This window comes from Hirundo rustica, chromosome 5, assembly GCF_015227805.2.
Source record: "Hirundo rustica isolate bHirRus1 chromosome 5, bHirRus1.pri.v3, whole genome shotgun sequence".
Taxonomy (NCBI): Eukaryota; Metazoa; Chordata; class Aves; order Passeriformes; family Hirundinidae; genus Hirundo; species Hirundo rustica.
In genome coordinates this window covers 61942432-61967128 of record NC_053454.1, presented here as the reverse complement: position 1 = coordinate 61967128, position 24697 = coordinate 61942432, and the positions used below count along the sequence as shown (strand labels likewise).

General features: G+C 49.6%; 2 protein-coding genes across 3 annotated transcripts; one reads left to right on the top strand and one right to left on the bottom strand.

Moving 5' to 3' along the window:
* Positions 1-544: 544 nt before the first annotated feature.
* On the top strand, positions 545-20217 carry CNOT6L (CCR4-NOT transcription complex subunit 6 like). Of its 2 annotated transcripts, none has more exons than XM_040065039.1 (12): positions 545-583; positions 13622-13743; positions 13856-14042; positions 14431-14516; positions 14855-14944; positions 15718-15786; positions 16055-16212; positions 16567-16721; positions 16995-17146; positions 17878-18102; positions 18570-18772; positions 18936-20217. In XM_040065039.1, the coding sequence occupies exons 2-12, from the start codon at positions 13632-13634 to the stop codon at positions 19146-19148; spliced, it is 1650 nt and encodes a 549-aa protein (XP_039920973.1). In that variant the 5' UTR covers positions 545-583; positions 13622-13631; the 3' UTR covers positions 19149-20217. The 2 variants fall into 2 exon arrangements, with proteins under 2 accessions (XP_039920973.1, XP_039920974.1); XM_040065040.1 differs by lacking the exon at positions 545-583 and adding an exon at positions 3052-3068.
* Positions 20218-23261: 3044 nt separating this feature from the next.
* LOC120753319 (C-X-C motif chemokine 2-like) lies at positions 23262-24607 on the bottom strand. Its single transcript, XM_040065406.1, has 4 exons — positions 24533-24607; positions 23893-24028; positions 23523-23606; positions 23262-23421 (listed from the first exon to the last, which is right to left on the bottom strand). Exons 1-4 carry the CDS (start codon positions 24594-24596, stop codon positions 23262-23264), a joined length of 444 nt encoding a protein of 147 aa, XP_039921340.1. The 5' UTR covers positions 24597-24607.
* Positions 24608-24697: the final 90 nt, after the last annotated feature.

The window sequence follows — 24697 nt, the reverse complement described above, 5'->3', positions numbered from 1 at the left end:
CCGTGCCACCGACACTTGGGCGCCGAACACAACCCCATCGCCTAGAGGAGGAGAAACAAAGGCGTCAGACACCGACGAGATGTCCGCACACTCAAATCCCCGCTGAACGCGGGGCACCCTGGATTTCTAGGTGGATTCTTCCTTCTCCCACCGCAGCGCGATGACAGCCGCGTCCTCGGCCGCAAAACCGGGTGGTAAAGCCAAGGGGGGGGGGGAGGGGAGGAGGGGGAAAACCGCGGGGGTAAAACGGGGCGGGGGGGTTCTTTCGGACCGCTGCCGCTGCTGCGGGCGCCCGTCCGTGAGCGCTGACACGGCGCCGCGACTGCCCGCGCTCCCCCCGCCGCGGCCCCGGCACCGCCCGCCGCCGCCTCCCCGCGCCCGCCCCCGTCTCCTCCGCCCTGCGCGCCCCGGCCGCCGCTCCTCTTCCTCCTCCTCTTCCTCCTCCTCGCCGCCGCCGCCGCCGCCGCCGCCGCCCGGGCCCCGCGGCTCCGTCCCCGCTGCCCGCGGGCCGCCGCCCGCATGTCGTGTGCGCCCGCCCCGCCGCGCCGCCGCCGGCCCCGCCGCCCCGCCGCGCCGCATGCAGGTGAGAGCGGGGCGGGAGCGGCCCCGCCGCCATGTCGGGCCCCGCCGGCAGCGCCGCGGCCGGGCCGCGTGTGCGGGGGGGGTGCGGGCACGGCCCCCGCCGCGGGGAGATGGCCATCGGCCCCGCGGGGCCGGCCCGGAGGCCGCGGCGGCGCCGCGCACGGAGCTGCCCGAGGGGATGCCGCGCTCGCCTCGGAGCCGCGGGTGGCGGCCGTGGGGCGAGCCGTGCTCGTGGGGCCGATTCCGGCAGTGGGGGGAAGATCGGCCGTGGGACGAATCCCGGCCGTGGGGTGAACCGTGGTCGTGGGGTGAGCCCCGGCCGTGAGGTGAACCTCGGCCGTAGGACGAACCCCAGGCGAGGGGCAGATCTCGGCCATGGGGTGAATCCTGGTCGTGGGTAAATCCCGGTCATGGGGCGAAGCCCAGCCTCGAGGTGAAGCTCAGCCGCGGGACTAATCGCAGCCATGAGGTGAACCGTGGCTGCTGTGGGGTGATACTTGGCCGTGGGGCAAATCCCGGCCACGGGGCGAACGCTTGGCCCCAATCCCCTCCATGTGCCATGATGGGACCTTGGCCTGGCGCTGGGGGTGACCCCCAGTGTGTTGGTGAGGGCGTGTTTGGGGTGAGGGTACTTTTGGGGTCAGGATGTTTTGGGGAGACACTGGTCTCGCCACCTTTTCCCGGTGTTTTCTCAATGGTCCGCAGCAGTTCCCTAGGAGGAAGATGACAGGAGCGTCACCTGCAATAAAACCTGGGCTGCCAGCCCAGGCGGTGGTGCTTGCAAATGAAAGCACATGCTTAAACACTGAGTTCTCTTACAGTCTGGGGCTCGCTTGTTAAACTGAAGTGCTGCTGGTAAATGTGGTGGAGGGCTCTGTTGCTCCCAGCCACACCAAGTTTTATCTGACCTTCTGGCAATCTTTAGACCAGTGGCTTTTATTGGGCCCTTTTGGAAACTTTGAGTATTTGTTTTGGGGAGGTACAACTTCTCCTGAGCTGCTGTGCTGATAAGGATTTTACACGGCCTTGGTTACGCGGCAGGGAATTTTTTACAATTAAATCCATATCGGTGCCTTCCCCTCTCTGTGACGCTCCCCCACAACTCAGCTAACCTAGAGGGGCAAGCACCCACCCAGAAGTTGTTCATCATGTGTAGACATGGCTGATAATGAAAGTGATGGCAATGTGTTTATTTTTAAAGAGAATAAAAAAGCACATCATTCCTAACAACAACGTGACACAACCCAGGGAATTCCTAGGAGCTCTATCCCAATTTGGAGGGCCAGAGAGGCCCTCTCATGAGGGCAGAGCACGGCCTTTACAAAGACGGCACTGCCGGTGATTTTATTTCCGTGTTCTGCCTGTGAAAAATAGGGAAAGTGGTCCTGCCACGTCCTGTCCCGGAAGGCAGCATCTGTGGGCACGGCCACGTGCTGGCGGTGCCTCCCAGTAGATCCAGGCTGGCGGGACATTGAGTTTCACTCTGCGCAGCCTGACATGATGTCCTGGATGGAGCCCTGCTCCCTCCTCACGTCCCTCCCCACCGAGGGAGGTATTTCCAGCTTGATTTTAGAATGGTGCCGCTCTGGAGCCGATGGGCAGCGTGCGCTGCTGACACCTCCCTGCTCCGTGCTCTGGAATAACGATCCGCATCACCAGGCTGCGGGATCGTGTCGGTTCACGCAAACAGAACTCGTGTTTGAGCTCCAGTCCGGGCATTAAAATCTCCTCCAGAGGTGACTGAGGATGCCAAAAGCCCCATTGCAGTGCGCCTGTTGGGTTTCACGGAGCAGTGGAAATTCTGCAGTGCTCTGCTGTCTGCTAAACAAATCCGGTTAAACGCTTTCAGTTTTGTTCCCTTCTTACTATTAAAAGCGGGGGCTGCTCCAAGCACTGAAGTACAGCACAATTTATTCCCTTTTATCTCTTCCTACAGGGGCTCTTTCTCATTTAGTTTGTGCATTTAATTGAAGGATAAAACTCCGTGTAAATGGCCCATAGGTGTTCCTGTGCAAAGTCTGGTTTTCTCCCATCCTTGGAAGGCCAGACCTTAGTGTGTCAAGGGTGAGACTCCCCATCAGCAAACTTGCCCCGGCTGCAGCGTGAAAAGGGCAGATCCGTGTCAGTGGCTGCGGAGTTTCCCACCAGGTCTGAACTTCTGCTGGCACAGCTCTGTCTGCGCGCGCGGCGACGGAGTGTGACCCGTGACCGACAGAGCTGTGCCAGCAGAAGTCCCAGCTGCAGGAGCACTTATCTGCAGAAGCGCACTTTTACTGATAGAGCTTGTTTTCGTTTTCTAAAGGCTGTTTGTCCCTGGTAGCAGCACCGCTCGCAGGGATGTACCCTGCTCAGGCATTTATCTGCCTGCCTGGAAGGGAAGGGGAGGGACGGCTGCTCCGAGTGTATTTGCCATGTGTGGCTCTCCTCTTCCCGTCCAGAATCTGTAGGAGCTCCACGACATTTGCAGTGGGAATTCTCTTGTGGAAGTAAGTGATGTTATGGCTGTTTTCTTTCCATCGGAAGGTGTTGGTAAAACTTCCATTTCATGGGGTGAACTGGGATTATTTTGTTGTTTTCCATTAACAGCTGTGGTTTTGCAAAAAGCTGGGCAGGCTTTTGACCAAGTTTAGCTTTCACACCAGTCCTAGGAGAAATAAGCCAGAAAGTGATCCTAAGGTATGTGTGTGGACTCTATTTGGAGGATGAAAAACCACCAGTGGAGAAAAATTAATTAATTTCCACACTGGGTAAGTCTCTACTTAATTTAAATCTAAACCACCAAGAATTAAAACTTAGAGTGAGGTAGATCACAGCTCACAGCAGCCACTGGCATTTTTGTTTGAGTCAATGTGCACAAATGAGGGGATGTGTTTCTTTTTTTTTCTTATTAAAATCTTCCCCAAGGTTTTAAGTTATAAAATTGTGCATCAGTAACGTGCACAATTTCCAGGCAAACTTTCTTGAAACACCCCTGGGAAGTTCTGCTTCTATCAGCTGTAATCTGCTGGACACTTTTGGGTTACTTGGGTTTACAAAGGGAGATAAATCCAAATAAGTGCTGGCTTTTTACTTGGAAAGAGGTTTTGGGAGTGTCAAAAGGGCACTCGAGGTGCGGGATGTAACCTGATTTGCAGACTACTGAGAAAGCAGAAGTAACAGTGGAGCTCAGTTTTTTTGGAGCATAAGATGGCATTTGTGAAAAAAACGCCAACAACAACAGAAAAAAAAAGCCTTAAAATATGTCTTACGCATATTTAGATTCAGGAGGATTTGCTGTGGATTTAGTGCTTTAGAGCATTAAATGCTAAGCCTCTTGTAATTTTTTTTTTTGGTCCAGATTCTGTGGTTCTCTTGGTGGCAGGCTGTAATCAAGGCTTGGGTGCTTGTTACAGTGACAGTGTGGTGTAACTTCACCTTCTGATTAATTCTGTGGGTTCCAGTGATTTGTCTGTGCAGCTTCTCCATCTCAACTGTAATGATTAAAAAAAAAAAAAAAAAAAAAAAAAAAGAGGTTTCTTTATCAAGACCCTTTGGTGGTGACAATATTTCTGCAATTCTGCTGTTCTCCTTCCCCATCTTTTGTGCACCTCGGGGCTGTCATCAAACTTCCCACCACAAGACCACCCCAAAAAGATCAACTTAAAGTAAACCGAAGTGTCTGGCAGGGAATGGCAAAAAGAACCTAACATGCACAGGATTTGCAGGATCCATTTGTGCCTTCAGATCTCGGAGCTGGACGCAGAGAGCACCGTGGAAGGCCTTTAGCTGAACTTGCTAGCTGGCTCAGTTGGCAGCTTAGTAAATTCACAAAAGGGCTCCGTGACCCTTACCTCCAGTGGCAAGGTACTGGGTGCTCTTGTGTGGGAGAAAATCCCTCTCTCAGAGTTGAAAATGAGAAAACAAAATCCACGCTCCCCCCAAAACAAAAACAAGCACCAAACTGAAGTTACTCTAAATAAAAGACAGCGCTGGAAGAAAATCTTTCTGGAATCCTGTTTATAAGAACAACTTTTGCAGCCTCTTGGGCATCTCCCTCCAGAGGTGTAACTTTAGGAGTGTTCAGCCGCCACCAGGAAGCGATTTGACGGGTGATCATGGAAAACAGAATTAAAGACAGGCAGAAATGCGCTGTGTGTGCTGTTCTACAAGAAACACATTTTATCCCTTTGAGGGGGAAAAGTTAAACCAGCACTTGGAAGAATGCTCCAGGATGAACAAAAAGCAGCTCCAAGCAATTGCAGTTACAAGTCACGTGCAGTCAGCGAGCACAGGGATTTTGGGAGCTGCACCCAGACCAGGGAAGAGAAGAGAACCCCAATGAGCTGTTGGGTGTCTTGCACACGAGTAATTGCTACCTGTGTGTGCAGACACAGAGCAGTTACAGTCGTGTGCTCACCCCTACTCTGGCATTTCCTGATGGCAGTCATTAGTGGTGTTTATGACTGCACAACACCATTTATGGTCAGCATTCACCTATGTGTGCTGTATTGTCTTCCCCATTCTGCTTGCCTGGGGAGGAGCTTGGTGTTTTTTTCAAAGAAAGACAGAAAAAAATGTGAATAAAAGGGCTGTGGGACTCCAAATGCAGATTTGCAGGCTATGAAGGCTGGGGTGTAAGTGCATGTTCTACATTAAAATTATCCCTTCTGCAAGAGTTCAGTTTTGGGTTCCCCACTTGCAGCTGGCAGGTTGGGAAATTTCAGACATGAAGAGACAAATCCTTCAGTACACCCTGCCACCATTCCTGTTGATGTGAATCTGGATTATTCTTTACCCTAAACAAAGCATAAAGGGAAACCTCTTGTGCCCTCAGCCAGGAGCAGCAGGAATTTTTATGGCTGGGAAACTACCGGAGGCAGCTCTTGTCCCACGGGCCTTTCCCCTTCCCAAGCTGTGCACCCACCTGTACTCTCCAGGGTGTTGGGAACGGGGATGCAAAGCAAAGCTGCTGCTGAGTGTCCTTTATCCTGGCCACCAATCCTTCCACAATTACCTCTGCAAGTCATCAGCTCCCACGCTGCTGCTTCCAGCGGCCTGGAAGGGAAGATACCCAATTAAACATCTTACATGCTTTTTTTAAAGGCAGAAAGGGTTCCTAGGCTGAGGCAGCTCCACGGGCTGCACGAGAGAGAGGAGTGTTTAGCCTTGTGTTGCTGCAGAGGGACCCTCCCTCCTTGCTTTGGTGTCAAACACATTCTTTTAGGTTCATCAGATTCCAGGAGTACAAAGAGAAGTACAAAACCCATAAGCTTTTGGTCAAGCTGTTAATAATAATCAGGTTTTGTGGATGGTGTTCAAGTTCGCTGTTTGCCCTTTAGGGCAGCTGAGTGAATTGCTCCAGTAGTTTTCCCCTCGCTTTTCAGGAATACTTCCATCTGAGTGAACATCTTTATGCCTTCTAATCACAAATTAGTTTTGTCTTTTTTTTTTTTTTTTTCTCCCTTCCTAAGAAATCAATCTAAAGGCCCTTTCGAAAGGCTCTGAATTTAAGCACCATCTAAAGAGAGTGCTGAAGCCCTCCTTCTGCACATTTGTAGCTCTTTTTTTCCATAGGATACTCCCAGGAAAACAGATAAAGGGGGAAAGCAGAAAACATACTTTGTGTGCTTTGCTGGATATCACCATCCTGTGTGAGATCGCAAGGAGGGGGTGTACACCACAAAGAAAAATGTCCTTTATCCTGAGTCAGCCTCGACATGTGAGGAATATCCTTTGCTCTTCCCCTATAGTTTAAAATTCAATTTTTACTTACTGTATTACATTACTTGACAACTGGCCCTGGCAGTGGGAAAGAGCTAGCACAGGATGAATGACTGCCCAGCCAAAATTTCCACTTGTGAACGCCTTTCCTTTAATCCCTTGTTGTTCTGGAAGGTTAAGAAAGCAAAAGGAAAGCAGGGCCAGATGACTTCTCACATACCAGAACAGTCCCAGGTGCCAGGAGGAGCTGGGCTCACATTTTTTCCTCTATCCAAGTCACATCTTGCCACTGAGAGCAGGTCAATCTGCAGGGACATGTTTGTACCTATGCAACGAGCCTCTTCCTCCTCTTCCTTAGTCTGGAGCAAAAGCCTAGGGAAGGAGTGGAGTGCATCAGAGGAATTAGGAGTGTTTGGAGTGGATGAGAGAAGCACATCTATTCAGTATTTTATCTACCCTGTGGATAGGCTGGGAGGTTTGAGACTAGGCCTGTGCTGAACTGCAACGTGGTTTTCTGCCTGCTCTGGAACCCCCCGGGTGCTTCCCGTGCAGGTAAAGGGGAAATAATTCAGTTTTAAGTCATTGGTCATTTGTTTCATGGCAGCTGCAGGTCTGAACAAAACAACCCTGGACGTGGGGAGATGAGTATAACTCACAAGTATTTTCTGCTTGGAAAATTACGTGGTTGAAAACCTCAGGCTGTCAGTAAGGCTTCAGCATTCCTGAATCCATACCTGCCTCTTGCACCTACCCACTGTGTCTGTGCTCTTCCTTTACTCAATTTCTGTACAACAGGGGAAGTAGCACCGGGGCTTTGGACTGCATTTGTCTTCTTTAACTTTCTTTCAGAGAGCTCTGTAATTAACCTCTTACCTGCCAGTGTGTTAGGAAATACCAGAAAACCAACCTGTTTGAAAAACTACAGCAAAACTTGCCAAAGTATTTGCTGGCTTGAGGTGAAATCCCTTCAGGTGGCTGAACAGAGGAGCCCACACACGTTCAGCCTCTCTTCTGGCACAGGTTACCCAGAGAAGCTGGGTAACTTAAAGCAGGAGTGCCTGCCCCTGGATATGTGTGCCTGCCCCTGGATCCCTGGAAGTGTCCAAGGCCAAGTTGGATGGGGCTTGGTGCAGCCTGGGATAGTGGAAGGTGTCCCTGCCCACGGCAGGGAGGTGGACCTGGGTGGGCTTAAAGGCCCCTTCCAACCCAAACCAGTCTGGATTCTGTTTGGAAGTTTAAGTATGGTGTAAATGCTCATGGGAAAGACTGAGATAATCAGATACTGAAGCAGCTGAACTATCTTCTAATATTCAAATAATATGCTTTGCTCAGGCTATTAGGCAAACTTTTCTTCTTCTGAGATTAAAATGCAAAGCACATTTAAACACACCCTCTGGAGAACAGGGCTTATTCCTATAAACTGGGGGGTTTTTAACAGATCCCTTCTCTCTTCTCCTGAGCATACAAGCCCAGCTACTTTGAGCACTAGTGCAGCATCCTGTGGCCTGTTCAAAATGGAAAGGCTTATTTATTGTGCCAGTGATTGCAAAACAGTTTCCACTATTGGTGTGTGCTTTTTCCTTTGGCTTTTTTTTTCCTTCTTCTCCTCTTTTCTTTTAAAATCTTAAACTTTGACTCATCCAAACTTACCTGTGGTTAAACAAGGCAATCCTTGTAATTCTAAAGCTGTCTGAATTAAGTTTTACAGTGGCATATTCCTTTGGATTATAGAGGGGGAGTAACTGAAGTGTTGCTGGGCTTTAGTTATTTTGTGGATGGGCTGGGAGTCTCCCACTGAAAGGGGAAGACGACACCGTGGCCCTGGAAATAATCTCATTTCTTTTCTACTAGCACAAACTTTGCTTTGAAGGATGAAAGGGTGTTGATGATTCCAACTGTATCTTAAGGTTGATTCATTGAGAAGACCTCTCCTGAGTTCCTGCGGTGTGCGTGGATTCGTAATTTCCGTGTAGTTTTGCTCAAAACCCAGGTCAATAGCTGACTTCTCTCCAGGTATTGATCCTGAGGAGCTGAATGAGGCACGGTGTTGCCTCACAGCAGCAGCCTAAGCAGGGTCTTTATCATTTCCGAGGAATGGGTGTCAGATCAACCTCGTCAGTAGGACAGCTCTTCCCCTCACGGCTCGGAGGGACACTCACACACCACGGCACTGCCAGCTCGCTCTGCTCATGCTGTTGAGAGTTTTCCGTCTCCCCAGGCCTAGGAAAACCTCCTGCTTTAAGCTGCAGCCATACATGGCTGCTTCTCTTCCATGCCCACAGCCCAGGACGGTGTTTTGTCTTGATCTGGCGCTGGCTTCTTCCTTCCCCAGACTCCCGGTGACTTCAGTTCCTAATCCTTTAAGCCACTCAGTCCTGGATCTCATTAGAAGCCCAGCACTCTCCAGGGGATGGAGCAGCATTGCAAATGGGTCATTTCTCTGAAACAGTGCAAGATACCTGTGTAAATAAATAAGTACACTGTTTAAACCAGCCCTTTGGGGGCTTCTGCTGACATTTATTTACAGGCTGGCTTCTGGAAACACTCCTTGCCCTACAGCAGCCCCTTGCATGCATTTCTGGTAAGCAGAGCCGTATTTTGGGGAGCAGCCTCAGGAAGCACAAAGTGCAAAAGGCACCTGCAAACAAAGGCAGGTATCGCTCAGTGACCTGATGTGGATGTCCAGGAGTGGTCATGCACACCCTGAGAGGTGCCAGGCTGCTTCCAACAGGGCAGGAACTGTTCTTTTGGAGTGAGGACTGACTCTTTACCAAGCACAGCAATAAAAGGCAGCTGTGTAGTGCTGTGTAGGATTTCCATGCAGTAAATAGTTCAGCTGGTCCTGTAAGTGAGGGGTGTGACATAGAGGAAAAGGAAGGGTGGAAACCTGGATATTCTTGTGTTACCTGTGATTTAGGAAAGGACTGCTTTATTTAGAGGAGTTGAGGAAATGGGGGGAATAACTAGTGGGTGTATGTCAGTGGGACAATTAGCATTTCCATCAAGCGAGTGCCAGTTGGCTCTGGAATTAATCAAATACAGCTCATTCCCTCCCTTCCCACTCCTCCCCTTGGCTTTTGCTGTTTGCTTCTATGACTTGTCTGTGCCTCTCTGGGCTCAGAGAGATAACATGGAGCCCCCTGGGATCCCAGCACCACTGAATTTACTGCCAGCTGCAGGTTCGTGGTTACCTCTTACCTTTCCCTATTCCCAACTTGAATTTCCTTGTACTCTGTGTCAGACTTTCCTCAGGGATTCTCTCAAATCTCCTCAAACATTGTTTTTTAATTGCTTGGGGTTTTTTTTAATTAAAAAAAAAAAAAAAAAAAAAAAAAAAAAAAAAAAAAAAACACAAAAAAAAAAACCCATGATGAGGCATTTATATTTGATTCCCTGCTAATGTCTATCCCCAGTCAGGGGACTTGGAATAAGAAGCTGGAAGGACACAGTACCTGGGCTGGCAGACTCGGGGTGCCCATTGAATTCCTCAGAGAGGCAGTGTACACAGAGGTGGTTGGACATATTCCTGCAGGAAAGCACCATGAAAAAAAAGCTCAGATCCACACAGAAGACCATCAGAATTCTCCATTCTCCGATATTTTCTTGCCAATTTATACACACTAGGTCCCGTGTATAGGGATATAGCAAATAGTTCACCTTAACACCGCTGTATATACCCCAGTCTTGGCACGTTTCTTTAAATCCCCTTAACACACCCGTAAAAAAATTGCCTGATTTTCCTCCCCCCTAGAGTACTCCAAGCCAGATTTTGTATTTATGGGTATTGGCTGCGCTTCTCTTCTCCTTGGGGAGGCCGAAATGCGGAGACTTTTGTCACCCTCTCCTAAAAGCAGAGCCGTGCAGACGAGCAGCCTCCCTCTCCCTCCTCTGCAGCCGCTCAGGCCTGATTACAAAACACATAAATAGACATCTAGATGAACAGATAACAAATGGTGCTGTTTCCCAGCTTTCAGCCCAACTTCCCAAGGTTGGACAACGTGTGTATACACACGCGCACGCCCCATCAGCCAACAGGATCGCTAATTCCTGGGAGGGATCACCATATGGAAGGGGACGGACAGTCAGCTGTGCTCAGGGGAAGGAGGAGCCACTCAGGGCTGGCTGCTGGATTGTTTCCAAAATGCTTTGGCAGTTTGACTCATCCATACACGGAGGCTGGGGGGGCGGGGGGAGGGAAGAATCACAAAGAATGTCACTGGGCTGAAGGCGAGGGTTTGGAGCTGTGCCAAACATCCATGAACACAGGGGCTGCAGCAGGATGCAGGCACAGCTCTTCTCCCGTTTGCCTCCTCATTTGACAACTCATTTATGCACTGAGGTATGAAAGAACTTAAACAAAACATCCTTCGGTCACTGTAATTTAAGAAATGCATCTTCTGCACTCTTTGGGGAAGGGACTGTGTGTTTGAAACCCGGAAGTTCCTGTTGTTTGTTGCCCAAAAAACATTTCTTCGTATTAAAAGCCTCTGCTGCAACCCAATAGCTCAGCTTTTCCTCCCTGACACTCTTCACACCTTCAGTAGCCGTCCATTATTTGTTTTGTTTCTCCAGGCTTTAAATGATAGTCAGCATGCCTCACACACAAAGAAACGCCAGCAAATAAAACAGCATAAAACCCCAAAAGTCCAAGAAAAAGGCAGGCACAAACCTACTGATGGAAACACAGGACCTGCCCCTGGCCCTTTATATATCCACCCCGGAGAGGTGCTTAGGCTCACCCAGGATCACACCTAGGGTTCCAGCTGAGTAATCCTGCTCTGCCAGTCATCTCTGGGTTTTGAGGGATGGACTTGGACCTAAAGAGTTACTTTAGGAACCCCCAGAGCTTAAATACTGTTCTTACTAACACACTGATGTCCTCATCACCAGGTTTTCTTTAATTTACACAAAATCAGGAAGAGATTTTGGGTTTAATCTACACGAAATCGGAGTCGCGCTATTAAAGTTTACAGGGTTGGATCTGCAGCAGAAAGCAAGTTTTAGTCGCTTCAGAAGTTTTCCAAGGGGAGCCTTTAGGAGAAAAGCCCGCCAAAATTTTCACTGATGCGCTGCGGATTTTGGGGTTAATGGATTCAGGGAACTCAGCGTAGCTCCCTGAAGCCTGAGCAAAAACAGGTTAGGATTTCTGGATATTGTTTTGCTTCCAGGACAAGCAGATTGGGAGATAAGAACGGCATGAGTTGGGAACCCAGGCAGAATTCATTTTTTGCCTGAGAAAAAAAATTATACACGGTGACTTTCAAGTCTTACTCAGTGTTGCTGTGATGCAGAAGGAGGGAAAAAAAAAAAAAAAAAAAAAGGGTGCATTTGATTTAGGTTTGTTTTTCCCTTTCTGTAACTGTGGCAATGACACTGCTGCCTGTTTGACTCACCACTATTTCAAAGCAATACTGAAGTGACTAACAGCTGAAAAATGTGCGCGTCCTTCGCCTCCCAGCCCAGGGCTCACTTCTCTGGAAGGCCCCTGACGGCCACACATCGCTCTACGCTGGCAGAGCGCTTCTCTCAACGAGCCATGTTTCAACATCATTTAATTGGGAGCAATCCCAGTTGGAGGAGCAATCCTGGAGCTTTCAGATGCCGTATGGGGGTCTGTGGTCATCTGATGGGCAGGGGGGCTCAGGTGGTCTCAGCACTGTGGTTTTAAAGACTTCATCGCAGAGCACTCACCCGAATCCTGGGTTCTGCACAGCAAAGTTTGCCATATCTTGGGTCCAGATGTGGTCGAGGTACAGATCAGTTTAAGATCTGACAGATTAAACAGCAAGGGCAGGCTCTTATGGCCTGGCAGGGACTGGTGAGGAGTCTGTTCAAGTGCTCCCCACTTTCACACCGGCTCTTGAAGAGCGAAGATAAATCTGGCAAAATCCAAGCACCGGAGATGAGGCGTTCCCAAGGCGCAGCCTGCCTGCCTGTGGGGGAAAGGCCGTTCTGATTTTGGGGTTCTGGAACGAAGATGGAAGGATTTCAAGTCTAATCCCTTGTCCTTAAGTAACTGGTTCCCTTCACGGCCTCATGCCAGGCAGTGTGAGCGCAAAATCCTCTTACCCCGTAGCTCCGCTCGCCGTGTGACTTCACCTGGAAATAACAGGGGGCTATAATTAGACGTGGGGCTGGCATTTGCCCCTGCAGTTTCCTTGGGCGTTCGTCAGGGAAGGAAGCAGCAGCCCTGTAACCGAGACCTTTGGCAGGGGCCAGCCCCGACAGCTCCTGCGCCGTGCCGGAACGCTGGCCTGGCTGTCGGCATCGGCTGGAAAACACTGCAGGACTTGAGCCTCATAAAGGGAGAGTGCGATCTTTGGTTAGTTGGACTCACTGACCATAACCCTCAGCTTGTTACCTCCAATTCAAGTGAGGGCTGTTTGAGGATCTTCACAGCTCCTGCAGCTGGCTGTAGGGGAGACATCTGTATGAGGGAAGAGCTGCATTCCCTGGAGCAGCTGCTTTGGATTTGTATAAAATCAAGGCTCGTGGATTTTGTGTGTCTGGGGAGGAAAAGACCAGCCAACAGCAAACTCGGCTCACCTCGTGTTTTTTAATCACACACAGTCCTCCTGCTCAGCACAACAGCCTAGGGAGGCATGGAATACAATCTCTCCCTGTGTCCCCCTGGAAAGTGGATGGTTTTTGAATGGGACATACGAGCTCCCTTCTGACAGTCAGGACAACTGGATGAATTTGGTGTGCACAGGCTCATCCTTAGGCTTCTAATATTCATATTTTGCGCTGGGCTGGGGCCCTTTGTGCCCCAGAACAGCTAAATGGGATCTTTACCTGAGCTCTTTCTATGGCTCCTGGGCCATTAGGAATATAAAGGTCTTGCCTGATCCTGAGCACAAGAAAGCACAAAACGCAAAAGCCAGACAGTTAATGGGAAAATGGAGCTAATTCCCCCTCAGACTGCAATTTCAAGCCTTGTAGAAGTGCAGTGGGGAAGTGGGACTTGGCATGGTGAAGTTAAGAGCCTTCCCTTCAATCCTTGATACCCTGTGCAAGCGACAGCAGGAGGGAGCAATCCGGGAACAGCGGAACGCTGTGATCTTGTCTGCAGGTCCTGCACACTGCAAACAACTCCAGGGGTTATGGGGGATAAACTGGGAAACCCAGCAGGTGACTGCAGAAACCCCAGCTTCCTAGGAAGAAATGCTCTTTTCCGTCCTGGAATTCTGTCCAGGTGTGAGCACTTGATGGGCAGCCCGATACTTACCGTGCATAAACTCTGGGACGTGTTGTTGCAGGGTATCACTGGGAAAAGTCAGCTCATGGTGGGATAGAAACGAAGGAATGCTGTGGAGTAACGTTTGTGATGGTCTTCCAGACTAACAGGGATGCCAAAGGAAAAATATGATCCTCCAGATCCTCGCAGAATTTACACCATCATGTCAGCGGAAGAGGTGGCCAATGGGAAGAAGTCGCACTGGGCTGAATTAGAGATCTCGGGTGAGTCGGTGGGGGTTTAAATTCCCCCAGTTGGTGCCCCAGACCACTCCAGATCCAGTTTGTGTCCGGTGGTTCCAGAGTGAAGAGGTGGTTCCTTGCTTGCTTCTTTCAGGGAGAGTGCGGAGCTTAAGTACGTCGCTATGGTCGCTGACACACCTGACTGCTCTGCACCTCAATGACAACAACCTTACTCGCATTCCACCTGATATTGCCAAGCTTCACAATCTGGTTTACCTGGATCTGTCATCCAACAAACTCAGAAGTTTACCAGCAGAACTAGGAAACATGGTGTCTCTCAGGTGAGGGGAATTATTCTGGCTAACTTCCCAAAAAAATCTCTATCTTGGGATCGAGAGTTTCAATTTGTTTCCTGCGCTTGCATTTCAAATAGTCCTGAAAATCTCCAGGTTGGTGCAGAGCTTTGGCTCTAACAATTACTTTTGGGTTCACTGCGCTTTCTTCCCGATTGTTGATACATCACTGTTTTCATCCCTGGTTTCGTCTTGGGGTTTGTGGCTTTTTTCCCCTTAGTGAATGTATTTCAGTCGTGCTTTGACACAGGAAGATTGGCATATCTTTCTAAAATTCGGGGTGGAAAGTGTTCTCTTTGATGACGAGCAGTGTACAGCTCCTTAGGAGTTTCTGCTGCAGTAATACTCACCCAGAGTGTTTTTGCATTTGCTGCAGGGAATTGCTTTTAAATAACAATCTGTTACGGGTTTTGCCTTATGAACTTGGACGGCTCTTCCAGCTGCAAACCCTGGGTTTGAAAGGTGAGCTCTTTCCAGTTCCATATTCCTACAAGTTCTCGGGGATCCTGAGGGGGGGTTGTGCTCAAAACTTTCCTCTATCACCTCAAGGTTTTCTTCCAGGTCATTTTAAGCATTAAGTTGGTAGCAAAAATGACCAGGCAGTTGTGAAAACAATGCTTGTCTTTCTTAATGCTGCTAAACTTCCTTAGGAGCTCATTTCAAATCGGCACTCAGGGAAACAAACCCTTTAACCTGCTGAGTTAATTTGTCTGTTCTCATTCTGGGAGATTTTCCTTGGGTGGAAAGCCTCAAGAAAGGCAGGCAGCTGATCCCCCGCTGTTGTTTTGTGCTGTTGGCAGGCAATCCTTTATCCCAAGATATTCTCAGCCTCTACCAGGATCCAGACGGAACCCGAAAGCTACTGAACTACATGCTTGACAATCTAGCAGGTACAGCCCTATGGATCTGGTGGGCAGAAGGGCTTTAAAAGTAGGATTTGCTGCTAAAACAGGACTCTGAGCCACTGGAGGGATGGTATTTCCTCACTGCTTTAGAGTTTTTGTCAGGTGGCTCCAGTCATATCCCAAAACACACCCTTCACAGACAGTGGAAGAGGCTGATGGGTACTGTCTGAGTTCTCCCGTTACAGCCAAATGTTCTCTCTGTTCTGTTTGAAACCCTTCAATTACCAACCAAGGGCAAAGTCCGCCTCGCTGAAGCCATTTTGGTTCTCCCCACCAGAAATAATCATTTGAACGCAAGCAGAATGTCAAATTTAGCTCGAGAAACATCATTAAGAACATCCAGTACCTGACTTCAGTCCTGCTTGGTGGTTCCGTAACTGAGCCTTCCGCTTTGCCACTCGCTGGCTCCCAAGTTAAGGCACTGCAGGAATGATGGACGCAGGGCGAGGTTCTTGGAGAAGGGATGGCTGAACCATGCCAGGATTTACCCCTCCTTCTTCAGCAGATTATTCAATGTGCAGGAGTGTTTTGGTGGTGCTTCTAAATCTGAAAACGGGAGAGAAAAAATAATCACGAATCTTACAAGTGACAATTTTTCTCTTACTGGAGCTACTCACTTAAATGATTTTTGGCTCCCCTGAAGACTCGAGGAGTTGGGTATGCAAAACACATTATTGTTCAGTCATCACTTTTGACTTAGAAATTGTAACTTACAGATAGAAACTCTGAATTAATCACTGGTTTAATTTTTTTTGTAGTTCATCCAGAGCAGCTGCCTCCAAGGCCATGGATTACTTTAAAAGAACGAGACCAAATTCTGCCCTCAGGTAAATCTGTGTTCACAAGGGGACACACTGGGAAACTTGTCTTGGGCTTTGTTTTCCTGGATGGGAGTGAAAACAGCGATTTGTTCATTTGTACTAGAAAAATTAACATACGGCTGTGCTGTAAATGCCACTTTTGTCATTTGAACGGGATGCTGGGCGTTTCTTTTCCATGTTGGGCTTTGTCTCAGCTCTTCCAGCCACTCTTGTCCAAGCCAAAGAGACAATCTCCAGAGGTTGACAGCCTTTCCCTTTCTCTCTCTCCTGGCAGCTTCATTTACAGTTATGTGTTACAATGTGTTGTGTGATAAATACGCCACCCGGCAGCTCTATGGCTACTGCCCATCTTGGGCACTCAACTGGGAGTACAGGAAAAAGGGAATCATGGAAGAAATTGTCAACTGTGATGCAGATATCATTAGTCTTCAGGTAATAAAAAAATTAGAAACGGAAAACACGAACCTCCACCTTTAGGATTACGTGTTCCCTTGGGAACACCACAGTCACCTGCTCGATAGCAAATTCCAGGTCTTCCCAATGCAAGCGGTGCATCTGATTCCAGTGTGAAACGTACCAGGTGTGGGCTACTGCTATTCAAAATACACCTGTCACTTTGCCTTTGGGGTGGATACCGGGAAATCCAGGAATGCACATCAGTTCCCAGCAGGCCGTCAGTCTAGGAAGTGACATGGATTGTGCAGCTTTTCTGACTGCAAGCCAGGGCAGGCACAAGTAAGGGCTTCCTTCACTTCTTTAGCCTGAGGTGTTTGTGTACAATTCCAGGAAGTGGAAACCGAGCAATACTTCACCCTTTTCCTGCCAGCCTTGAAAGAACGGGGATACGACGGATTCTTTTCTCCAAAGTCACGTGCCAAAATCATGTCCGAGCAGGAGAAGAAGCATGTGGATGGCTGCGCGATATTCTTCAAAACGGAAAAGTAAGGGGCAGCAGCAGCTTTGAAAATTCACGCTAAAACCTCACAACAGCTTCCAGTAATTAGGACGGAAGTTTCCCAAAGCCTGAGCTGCCTCTCAGAGTTTTCACTGCTTCCAAAAAGAAAAGTGCAGCTCCCGGGTCGTGTCTAGAACCAGCTGGAGTGGTTTGGAAGGGATGGAGCCTGTGGGAGCAGACAGGGCTGGTTTCCAGAGGGGGACACTGCCGTGGGGCTGTGGTGACGGCTGCTCACTGTGGTTCTCTCCCCGTTGCCCAGGTTCACGCTGGTGCAGAAGCACACGGTGGAGTTCAACCAGGTGGCCATGGCCAACTCGGAGGGCTCGGAAGCCATGTTGAACAGAGTGATGACCAAGGACAACATCGGAGTCGCCGTGGTGCTGGAGGTGCACAAGGAATTATTTGGAGCAAGTGAGTACGGCTGTGGTGTCCTCGCTGATACTCAGCTCTGCGGACAGGCACAGGTTATTCCCTCGGTAATCCGTGCTGTTCCTGGAGGTGGTGCAGCCAAACGCAGCCCATCGGTGGCTCAGGCAGGCACAGATGACATGGTCTGGTTTGCGCTCACAGAAGGATGCTCAGCATTTGCTTTTCTCCTTTCAAGCTTTTATCCCTGCTTACTCTGTTACATTCTGCTTGAGCAGCTCAGCTTTCCCACGGTCACTGTGTTTATACACATTTGCTCTTACCGGTAGTTGTCAACAGTGCTCATCTTCTATTTCCAACTCTCTTTTCCTCCCCTGGATTGACTCCTTCCCCCTCCCCCAGTGATTAGATGTCAGTGCTGATGTACTGATGTGGAAGAAGGAGATTATCAGGTATCTTTTCCTGCCTCTTGATTGATTGACTGATTGTCACATTTTCATTAAGTTTGATCAGATGCAGCAGACAATTCCAACACTGGTGAAACCGTTACCCTGCTCTGTCTGCATGGCTGGGGTTTTCAAGGCTTCAGAGAAGGAGAAATTCCAGGGCTGGAAGGAGCTTCCCTGGCTGTTCACAGGCATTTCAGCAGGTTTAAAGCAATGAAAACACACCCCGTCTGCTGGTGTGTCTGACCCTGAGGAGCTACACCCCGAGTACGAACGAGCGGGAGCCTGCTGCATTCACAGAGCCTTTCACTGCTGAAATTCTTTATGCAGGTATGAAATCGCTTCACGTGGACAAGCAGCTGCTCATCGTGGCCAATGCCCACATGCACTGGGACCCCGAATACTCAGATGTGAAACTCATCCAGACCATGATGTTCGTCTCAGAGCTGAAAAACATCCTGGAGAAAGCCTCAAGCAGGCCCAGTAGCCCGACAGCAGATCCCAACTCTATCCCTCTGGTGCTGTGTGCGGATCTCAACTCACTGCCCGATTCAGGTAAGGCTGGTGTTTTGGCCTGATCCTTAACTTGCCTTCTTAGAACGTTCGAGTCCACTGTTTCCTCTGAAGGAGATGGGGTTGTTTTGCACTCCCCCAGGGAAGGTAGGGATGAACGCTTTCCTAGGAGCAGCTGCCTTTGGAAACCTGGCTGAAGAGACTGCGAGTCCTCCAGCTGAGTCTTCTGCTTTTCATGCTCAGCTGGACAATCCAGGAGAGCTGGCTGCACCTACAAAAGTGTAGAAAAGCACAGATAGATCTTAAATAAATCATTAAATAAACACCCGTGCCTGAAGCAGCAATAAGAAGTAGGAAGGATGAGAGTTTCTGATGACAGCTTTCTAAGGGGAAGGGTCTGCTTTGCTGACTCCGATCTCGTGATGTCTTGGCGGCGTTCTGGTTTTTAACGTGCCCAGGCCAAAGTTGTCTATCAAAGCAACTCCCTAAACCCCTCTCCTTGCCAACAGGTGTGGTGGAATACCTGAGCAATGGCATAGTAGCTGACAACCACAAGGACTTCAAGGAGCTGCGCTACAACGAGTGTCTCATGAACTTCAGCGGCAACGGGAAGAACGGAGCCTCGGAGGGCAGGATCACGCACGGCTTCCAGCTCAAGAGCGCCTACGAGAACAACCTGATGCCTTACACCAATTACACTTTTGACTTCAAAGTAAGCACCGATCCCCGGGAGTCAGCGGCTCTGCCGCGCCAGTTCCCTGACCTCGGGGAGAACCCCTGGGTTAGTGAGGACGGATGCCGGCCGCGCCCAGCCCCGACCCCGGCGCGGTGCCTCCGGGCCCTGCCCTCACTGCGCTCCCTCCCTCTCTCCGCAGGGTGTGATTGACTACATTTTCTACTCCAACACTCACATGAACGTGCTCGGAGTCCTGGGGCCTTTGGACCCTCAGTGGCTGGTGGACAACAACATCACGGGCTGCCCGCACCCGCACATCCCCTCCGACCACTTCTCGCTGCTGACGCAGCTGGAGCTGCACCCGCCGCTGCTGCCGCTGGTGAACGGGGTGCACCTGCCCTCCCGCAGGTAGTGCGGCCCCGCCGGCCGCCCGCCCCTGCCTCACGGACCTGTACACTTGTAAATCCCACTGTATAGGAGTGAAGTATGGCCAACCTTAAGCTGCTTCTTCGAGCTCCTTTCCTTATGTGTTTGATATGAGATTTTGCACATTTTGGTGCATATTGGTATCATTTGGCACTAGGGCTGGAACCAAAGTATTAATTCCCCTTTCCAGGTTTTTAATTTAATTTTTGTTTGTGGTTTTTTTTGTTGGTGGTTTTTTTTGTTGTTGGTTTTTTGTTTTTTTTTTTTTTTTACTTTAAACTGGCTTTTTCTTTTCAGTAGGAAGCTGCACTTCTAAATGGACAAAAGAGATTTAAAAACTTGCATTTAACATATTTCAAGGTAACGCTTTTTTCCAGAACGTGGCAAAGCGTTGAGCCAACCTTTTAGGAGAAAAAGAAACAAAACCAGAGATGCTTGTTTTGTAGGAAGAATATTAGAAATACTGTTTGTTTGAATCCGAAATGGAGACTCAGCTCTGCATCCAACATAAATTTTGCACATTAGCAAAGCACTTAATACCTGACTATAAACGATTGGCAGCATGACCCTGTCCCTCATCTCGGTACTATCAGAAAACCAAAGATAGCCAAGTACCTGTGATCAAATTCGAGCTCTAAATCCTCCTGATTCCAATTTGTTTGGGAGCCGTTGTCAGTCAGGGCTGAATGAAAAAGCTGCTGGTTCCTTCCCAAATGTTAATGCTCTTTGGATGTGTTGGAAATTCTTGTTTTCTTTCCTTTTAATGCTCTGGGTGGCCAGTTCAAAACCTTGTGCCTCAAGAGGCATTAAACATGATGCAATTTTCTAAAAAAAAAACCAAAAAACAAAAAAACACCTGTTCGGCTGCTTAATGTTTAAAAAAAAAAAGGCACAGTGATAGGAAAAGGTCGTGTCTGTGTTTTTAAGTTTTTCTTTATTCTGCTTTTTTGCTGCTATAAGATTTTCTTGAATTTCTATTTGAAACTTTTCATGCACTTTACTGTTTCTAGTCTCCAAATGTGATATTTTTAATAAATGAAAAACATTTTCCATGATGTGAATGAAATTTTTAAGCAGATTGATAAGCCTATATTTATGTCTCATTCATATACTTCAAAAAAAGTCCAATTTGAATTGTGAAATTAGTTTTAAATACTAAAGAGCCATCTTCTGTCTTGAAAAACTGCCAAGTCAGGCCGTTCCTCTTTAATTAAACATTTCCTATGTCATTTTATACACAGGAAATTTTCCATAGGGGGGAAAAAAAAAAAAATCAATTCGACTTAAGAGGAGAAGCTATTCCCTGACTCTGATTGGGGGCCAGGAAGCGGGTGGAGTGGGCTAGAACGCAAAAATGGGTTCAGCAAAGTGACAACTCCCTTGGAAAAGTGCCTAAAAAATGGGGGTGTCATCTATGGTCTGGGATCAATTGGAAGTGATGGGAGCTGGGGGAAATTCCTGCACAGCACTTGCTTTGTGCAAAAACAAAACAAGGGGGGGAAAAAGAAAGCCCTTCCCAGAGATGGATTTTCCTCTGGGTGCAGGTATCTCTGTTGGAATATACCTCAGCGTTCCCTACTTGGCCATGGCACACGGATTGGAGAGCACTGGAAAGTAGAATAGCATGAAAAACTTAATTTTGTGGACATTACCTTTCTGTATTCAGCTGCTGTATTGTTTTTTGGGGAGTGGGGGATGCTCCGCTCCGGAGGCGTGCTGTAACCTGCTCCTCCTGTTCCTCCACGCACGGTGATCCCAGCGTGAGCAGTGTTTCCTAACCATACTTCACTCCCAGTATTTTTTGAGCTGTTTGTATAAAATGGAATTTCCAATTTGCCCGTGATTGTCTATGAACCGCAGAGGAGCCCCTTTAGTAATAAAAATCAAAACCCAGCACCAATGTTTTGTAATACGGGGACGGGAGAGGACAGGGATGGGAAAACCCAAACCTCGGCAAACGTTGTAAGCTGCTCCAGCTGATCTTCCTTTGGTTTCTAGCGATGGAAGCGTTCCGTTGCGGGAAGGTGTTCCATTGGATTTTCTCTGCTGCACTTCCCAACGCTCGTCACGCCGTGTGGTTTTTTAACACAAAGCTGTTAATTTTAACAGACATTGCACAAAAAAAAAAAAAAAAAAGCCAGTCTTGTTTATATTTCGGTCAATGCACATGTTTACCTGCCCCTCCTGTGCGCCTCCCTCCCGTTTTCCTCCTGGTTTTCCCTTCCCAGCAGGAGCAGTGAGGGGATGGTGCTTTTTTTTCCCCTGCCTCAGTTCCCAGCATGTTGCAGGCAATACCTGGAAAAAGGGCTCCAAAAGCCCTTCCCTGCTCCTCACTGCCTCCGTTTGCTTCCCAAAACATGGTGCCTGGTGTCCCCTCCCAAGCGACAGCACTGCCTAAAGCCAGCAGAGAAAACGAAATCCAACACCCTTCTACAAGCAACTTTTTAAAACTCAATCCGGTGAATCTGTCCGATACGGGGTTTTGTGTGTGTATATATATACATATATATATATATATATATATAAAAAGAGAATTTTGTACAATGTAGCTGAATACTTTTGCTTCCTTCTTTCACTCTAAGGAGACTGGACCTTACACAAGTTTGCTCACGCACACTCCCTCCCCCCTCCCCCTTTGGTGTTCCAAGGTGACACAGATCCCGAGAGAACCCGCTGGGAACCACTCACGTCTTAATCCTCTCTAACAAGCATCAGCCAAGAACAATTAGAAATAATTTGAGGTGGAGATTATAAACCTCTAGATCCAGGTATGGCAGAACCCCTCCCTGTGGGAATGGTGAAGCTGAGAGTGATCCTGGTGCTGGGGTTCATCCATCCTCTTTGGAGGCTCCCACACCATCTCATAGTGGTCACTTTGAGAGTTCAGGGTTTTTTAAAGTCAGATTTCTTTCTTTTGTGTTGCCTTTGCAGCCGGGAGGTCCCATCCCTGAAAAGATGGAAGTGCATGTGGAGCAGGGGCAGCTGCAGTGTCACTCCCGGGCATGCTTACACTACAGTTTTAGGGGGATTTACGCCCTGCTTCATGGGAATAGCAGCTTTGCTTTAAATTTGAGAACGTGCCGAGCTCTGGCATGAGGAAACACTTGTTGCCCTGGACCTATGGGCAGTTGGGGAAAGGGAGGTCATCAAAGCCCTGAGCTGCTCCGTTTTTCTTCCTTTAAAAAAGACTTTTTTTTTTTTTCATTTCCTCACTGTGGCGATGGGACATTGCTCACCCATGATGGATAGGGCTAAACACCCACAGGTTTCTATCCACCTGTGTACTCCCACGTCCTTCTGCAGACAACACACAGCCCTTTTGCAACCATTCTTATCCCTGCTGTGTGTCCTTAGGAGCACAGGGCAGGAAGGAGAGGGATACAGAGACTGGCCGGGTGTTTTCCAGCTTGCCACTGCCCAGGGACACATTTTTGGCATCCAGTGGGGTGGGGGGGCAATACATGTTTGATTCCTACAGAGCTTAAGCACCTCCTCCCAGAATGGCCAAGCCAGGATGCAAAATCGGATAATCCTGCACAGGGTCACAAGTCACACCTGTGTCACCTGAGTCCCTGTGGCCAAGGCACATTCCTGTCCAAGGCTGGGGTCCCCATCCCAGGAAAATGGGACTCCACAGAAAGCCTCAACCAGTCACTGGGAAATTTCCCACTTCTGTGTTTCCACAGCCAGGAGCCAGCAGAAAACCCTATCCAACTTCTGCAATTACCTGCTCCTGCTAGAAGCTGTCGGAAAAAGGCACCAAATCCTGGAGCAGATGAAAGGTGCATTTGGAAGCCTCCCTGGCAAAGCAGCCAAAGGCTTCACAGTGCCGCAGTCCAGCCTAACTCCCCACCCCAAAAATCCCAATTTTTACACGAGTCCGGGCAGAAAGAACTGCCACAGCCGAGGGGGGAAGCACATTCATCCTTTTATTGGTGGCACCCGGGATGGGCTGCGGTGGCGTGCGGGAACAGCGCGGGCACCCGAAACGCAGGGAAACCGCGGGTGCCTAAGGGGAAAGCAGGGAAAGGCTCCTGCCCCTGCCAAAACCCAGGGAGCAGAGGAAGAGCCAGCGCTGCGCCACTGAACCCAGCGTGACTCAGGGCACGGGGGTTGTGCCATTGCTGTCCCACGAGGAATTCATAACCGTGGCCTCCTTGGATCCGGACAGCGGGAGGGCCGGGGTGGGGAGTGTCCAAGGGGCCCGGCAGCACCGTGCTTCCCGCCGCGGCCGCGGTAACTCTTTTTTGCTGCCGTTCCTGCAGATTTGGGGGGAGGAAAGAAAGGAAGCTGGGAGGGTCACGGGGCAGGGATGGTCACGCCAAGGCGTTTTCCGGTCGCTGGGCATCACATCACGTACCTCTGCATCAGCTTGTGGATGAGCAGCTGGATCCAGGGCGCCTCGGGGGTCACGCACACCCGCCTGTTCTTCTTCAGGGTGAGGCTGCAAGGCCACGAGGCCCCTCAGCCCCATGCATGTCCCTTCCCCAAAGCTTTTCTAACACACAGAGAAAACCCCTCTAGCTCCCTCAGCACAGATACAAACCCTGGGCAACAGAGACAGAATTTTGAGGCCTTGGCCTTAGCACCCTGAGCCACACAGGGAGGAGTCCCCTTGAAACTGGGAAGGAAGAGTCACCCCAACATTTGTGGGCTTCCCCGCCACGTACTTTTGCACCAGTGCACAAAGGAACAATTTGCAGGGATTGCTTTCCAGGTTTTCCACTTACATGACCTCCTTCCTCCTGCAGTGAATGCCCGGCGGCGTAACGTCGATGGTGAGGATCAGCCCCAGGTTGATGACGTGGGCGGTGGATTTGATGCACTTACACCTCATGTTGGTCAGCAGACTCTCCAGTGACAGACCTGTGCCCCAGGGCAGCCCACACCAGGTCTCGGCCCCCGTGGGAGGACATGGGGACACCCCCCTCCTCCTCACTATCCCATTCCATCCCTGACACCCACGGGCTGCTGTTAATGGGATTTGCAGCAGGGCTAATCCCTCCCAGCACAGCCTTAAAGCTTCTTTGCCTGTATGTGGAAGGGGTTTAGCTGCAGGGTTGGAAAACTTAACCAACATTTTATGAATTAAGCCCATTGCCCACCCACTTGAGGTTTTTTTTTTGGGGGGGGGGTCTGAATGAGAAGCAGCTTCGACCCACAGGGCAAAGCCCCCCTCCACCCCCAGTGCCCCCCTCCAGCTTAGAGCCACAGTGTTTAAAAGATAAACTCAAGTTCAAAGATAGGCAAGAAACAAATCTGAAAGCTCAGCAGATAAAACCCACGCTCAGCCCCATCTGGGACACCCAGAGCCACTGTCCAGGCGTTTGGGGAGGGGACACGGACGGACAGACACCCCAAGCCACTCACCACCCCCCGGCACCGAGCTGTCCAGGAGCAGGAGCAGGGTGAGCACCGCCGGCAGCAGCCGCATCCTCGCCGCCCACCCCGAGCTAGCCCAGGGCTGTTTTATAGCCAGCCCCTGTTCCCGGGGGGGATTTCATAATACCCCAACGGAGCTGGGAAGGGCCGGAG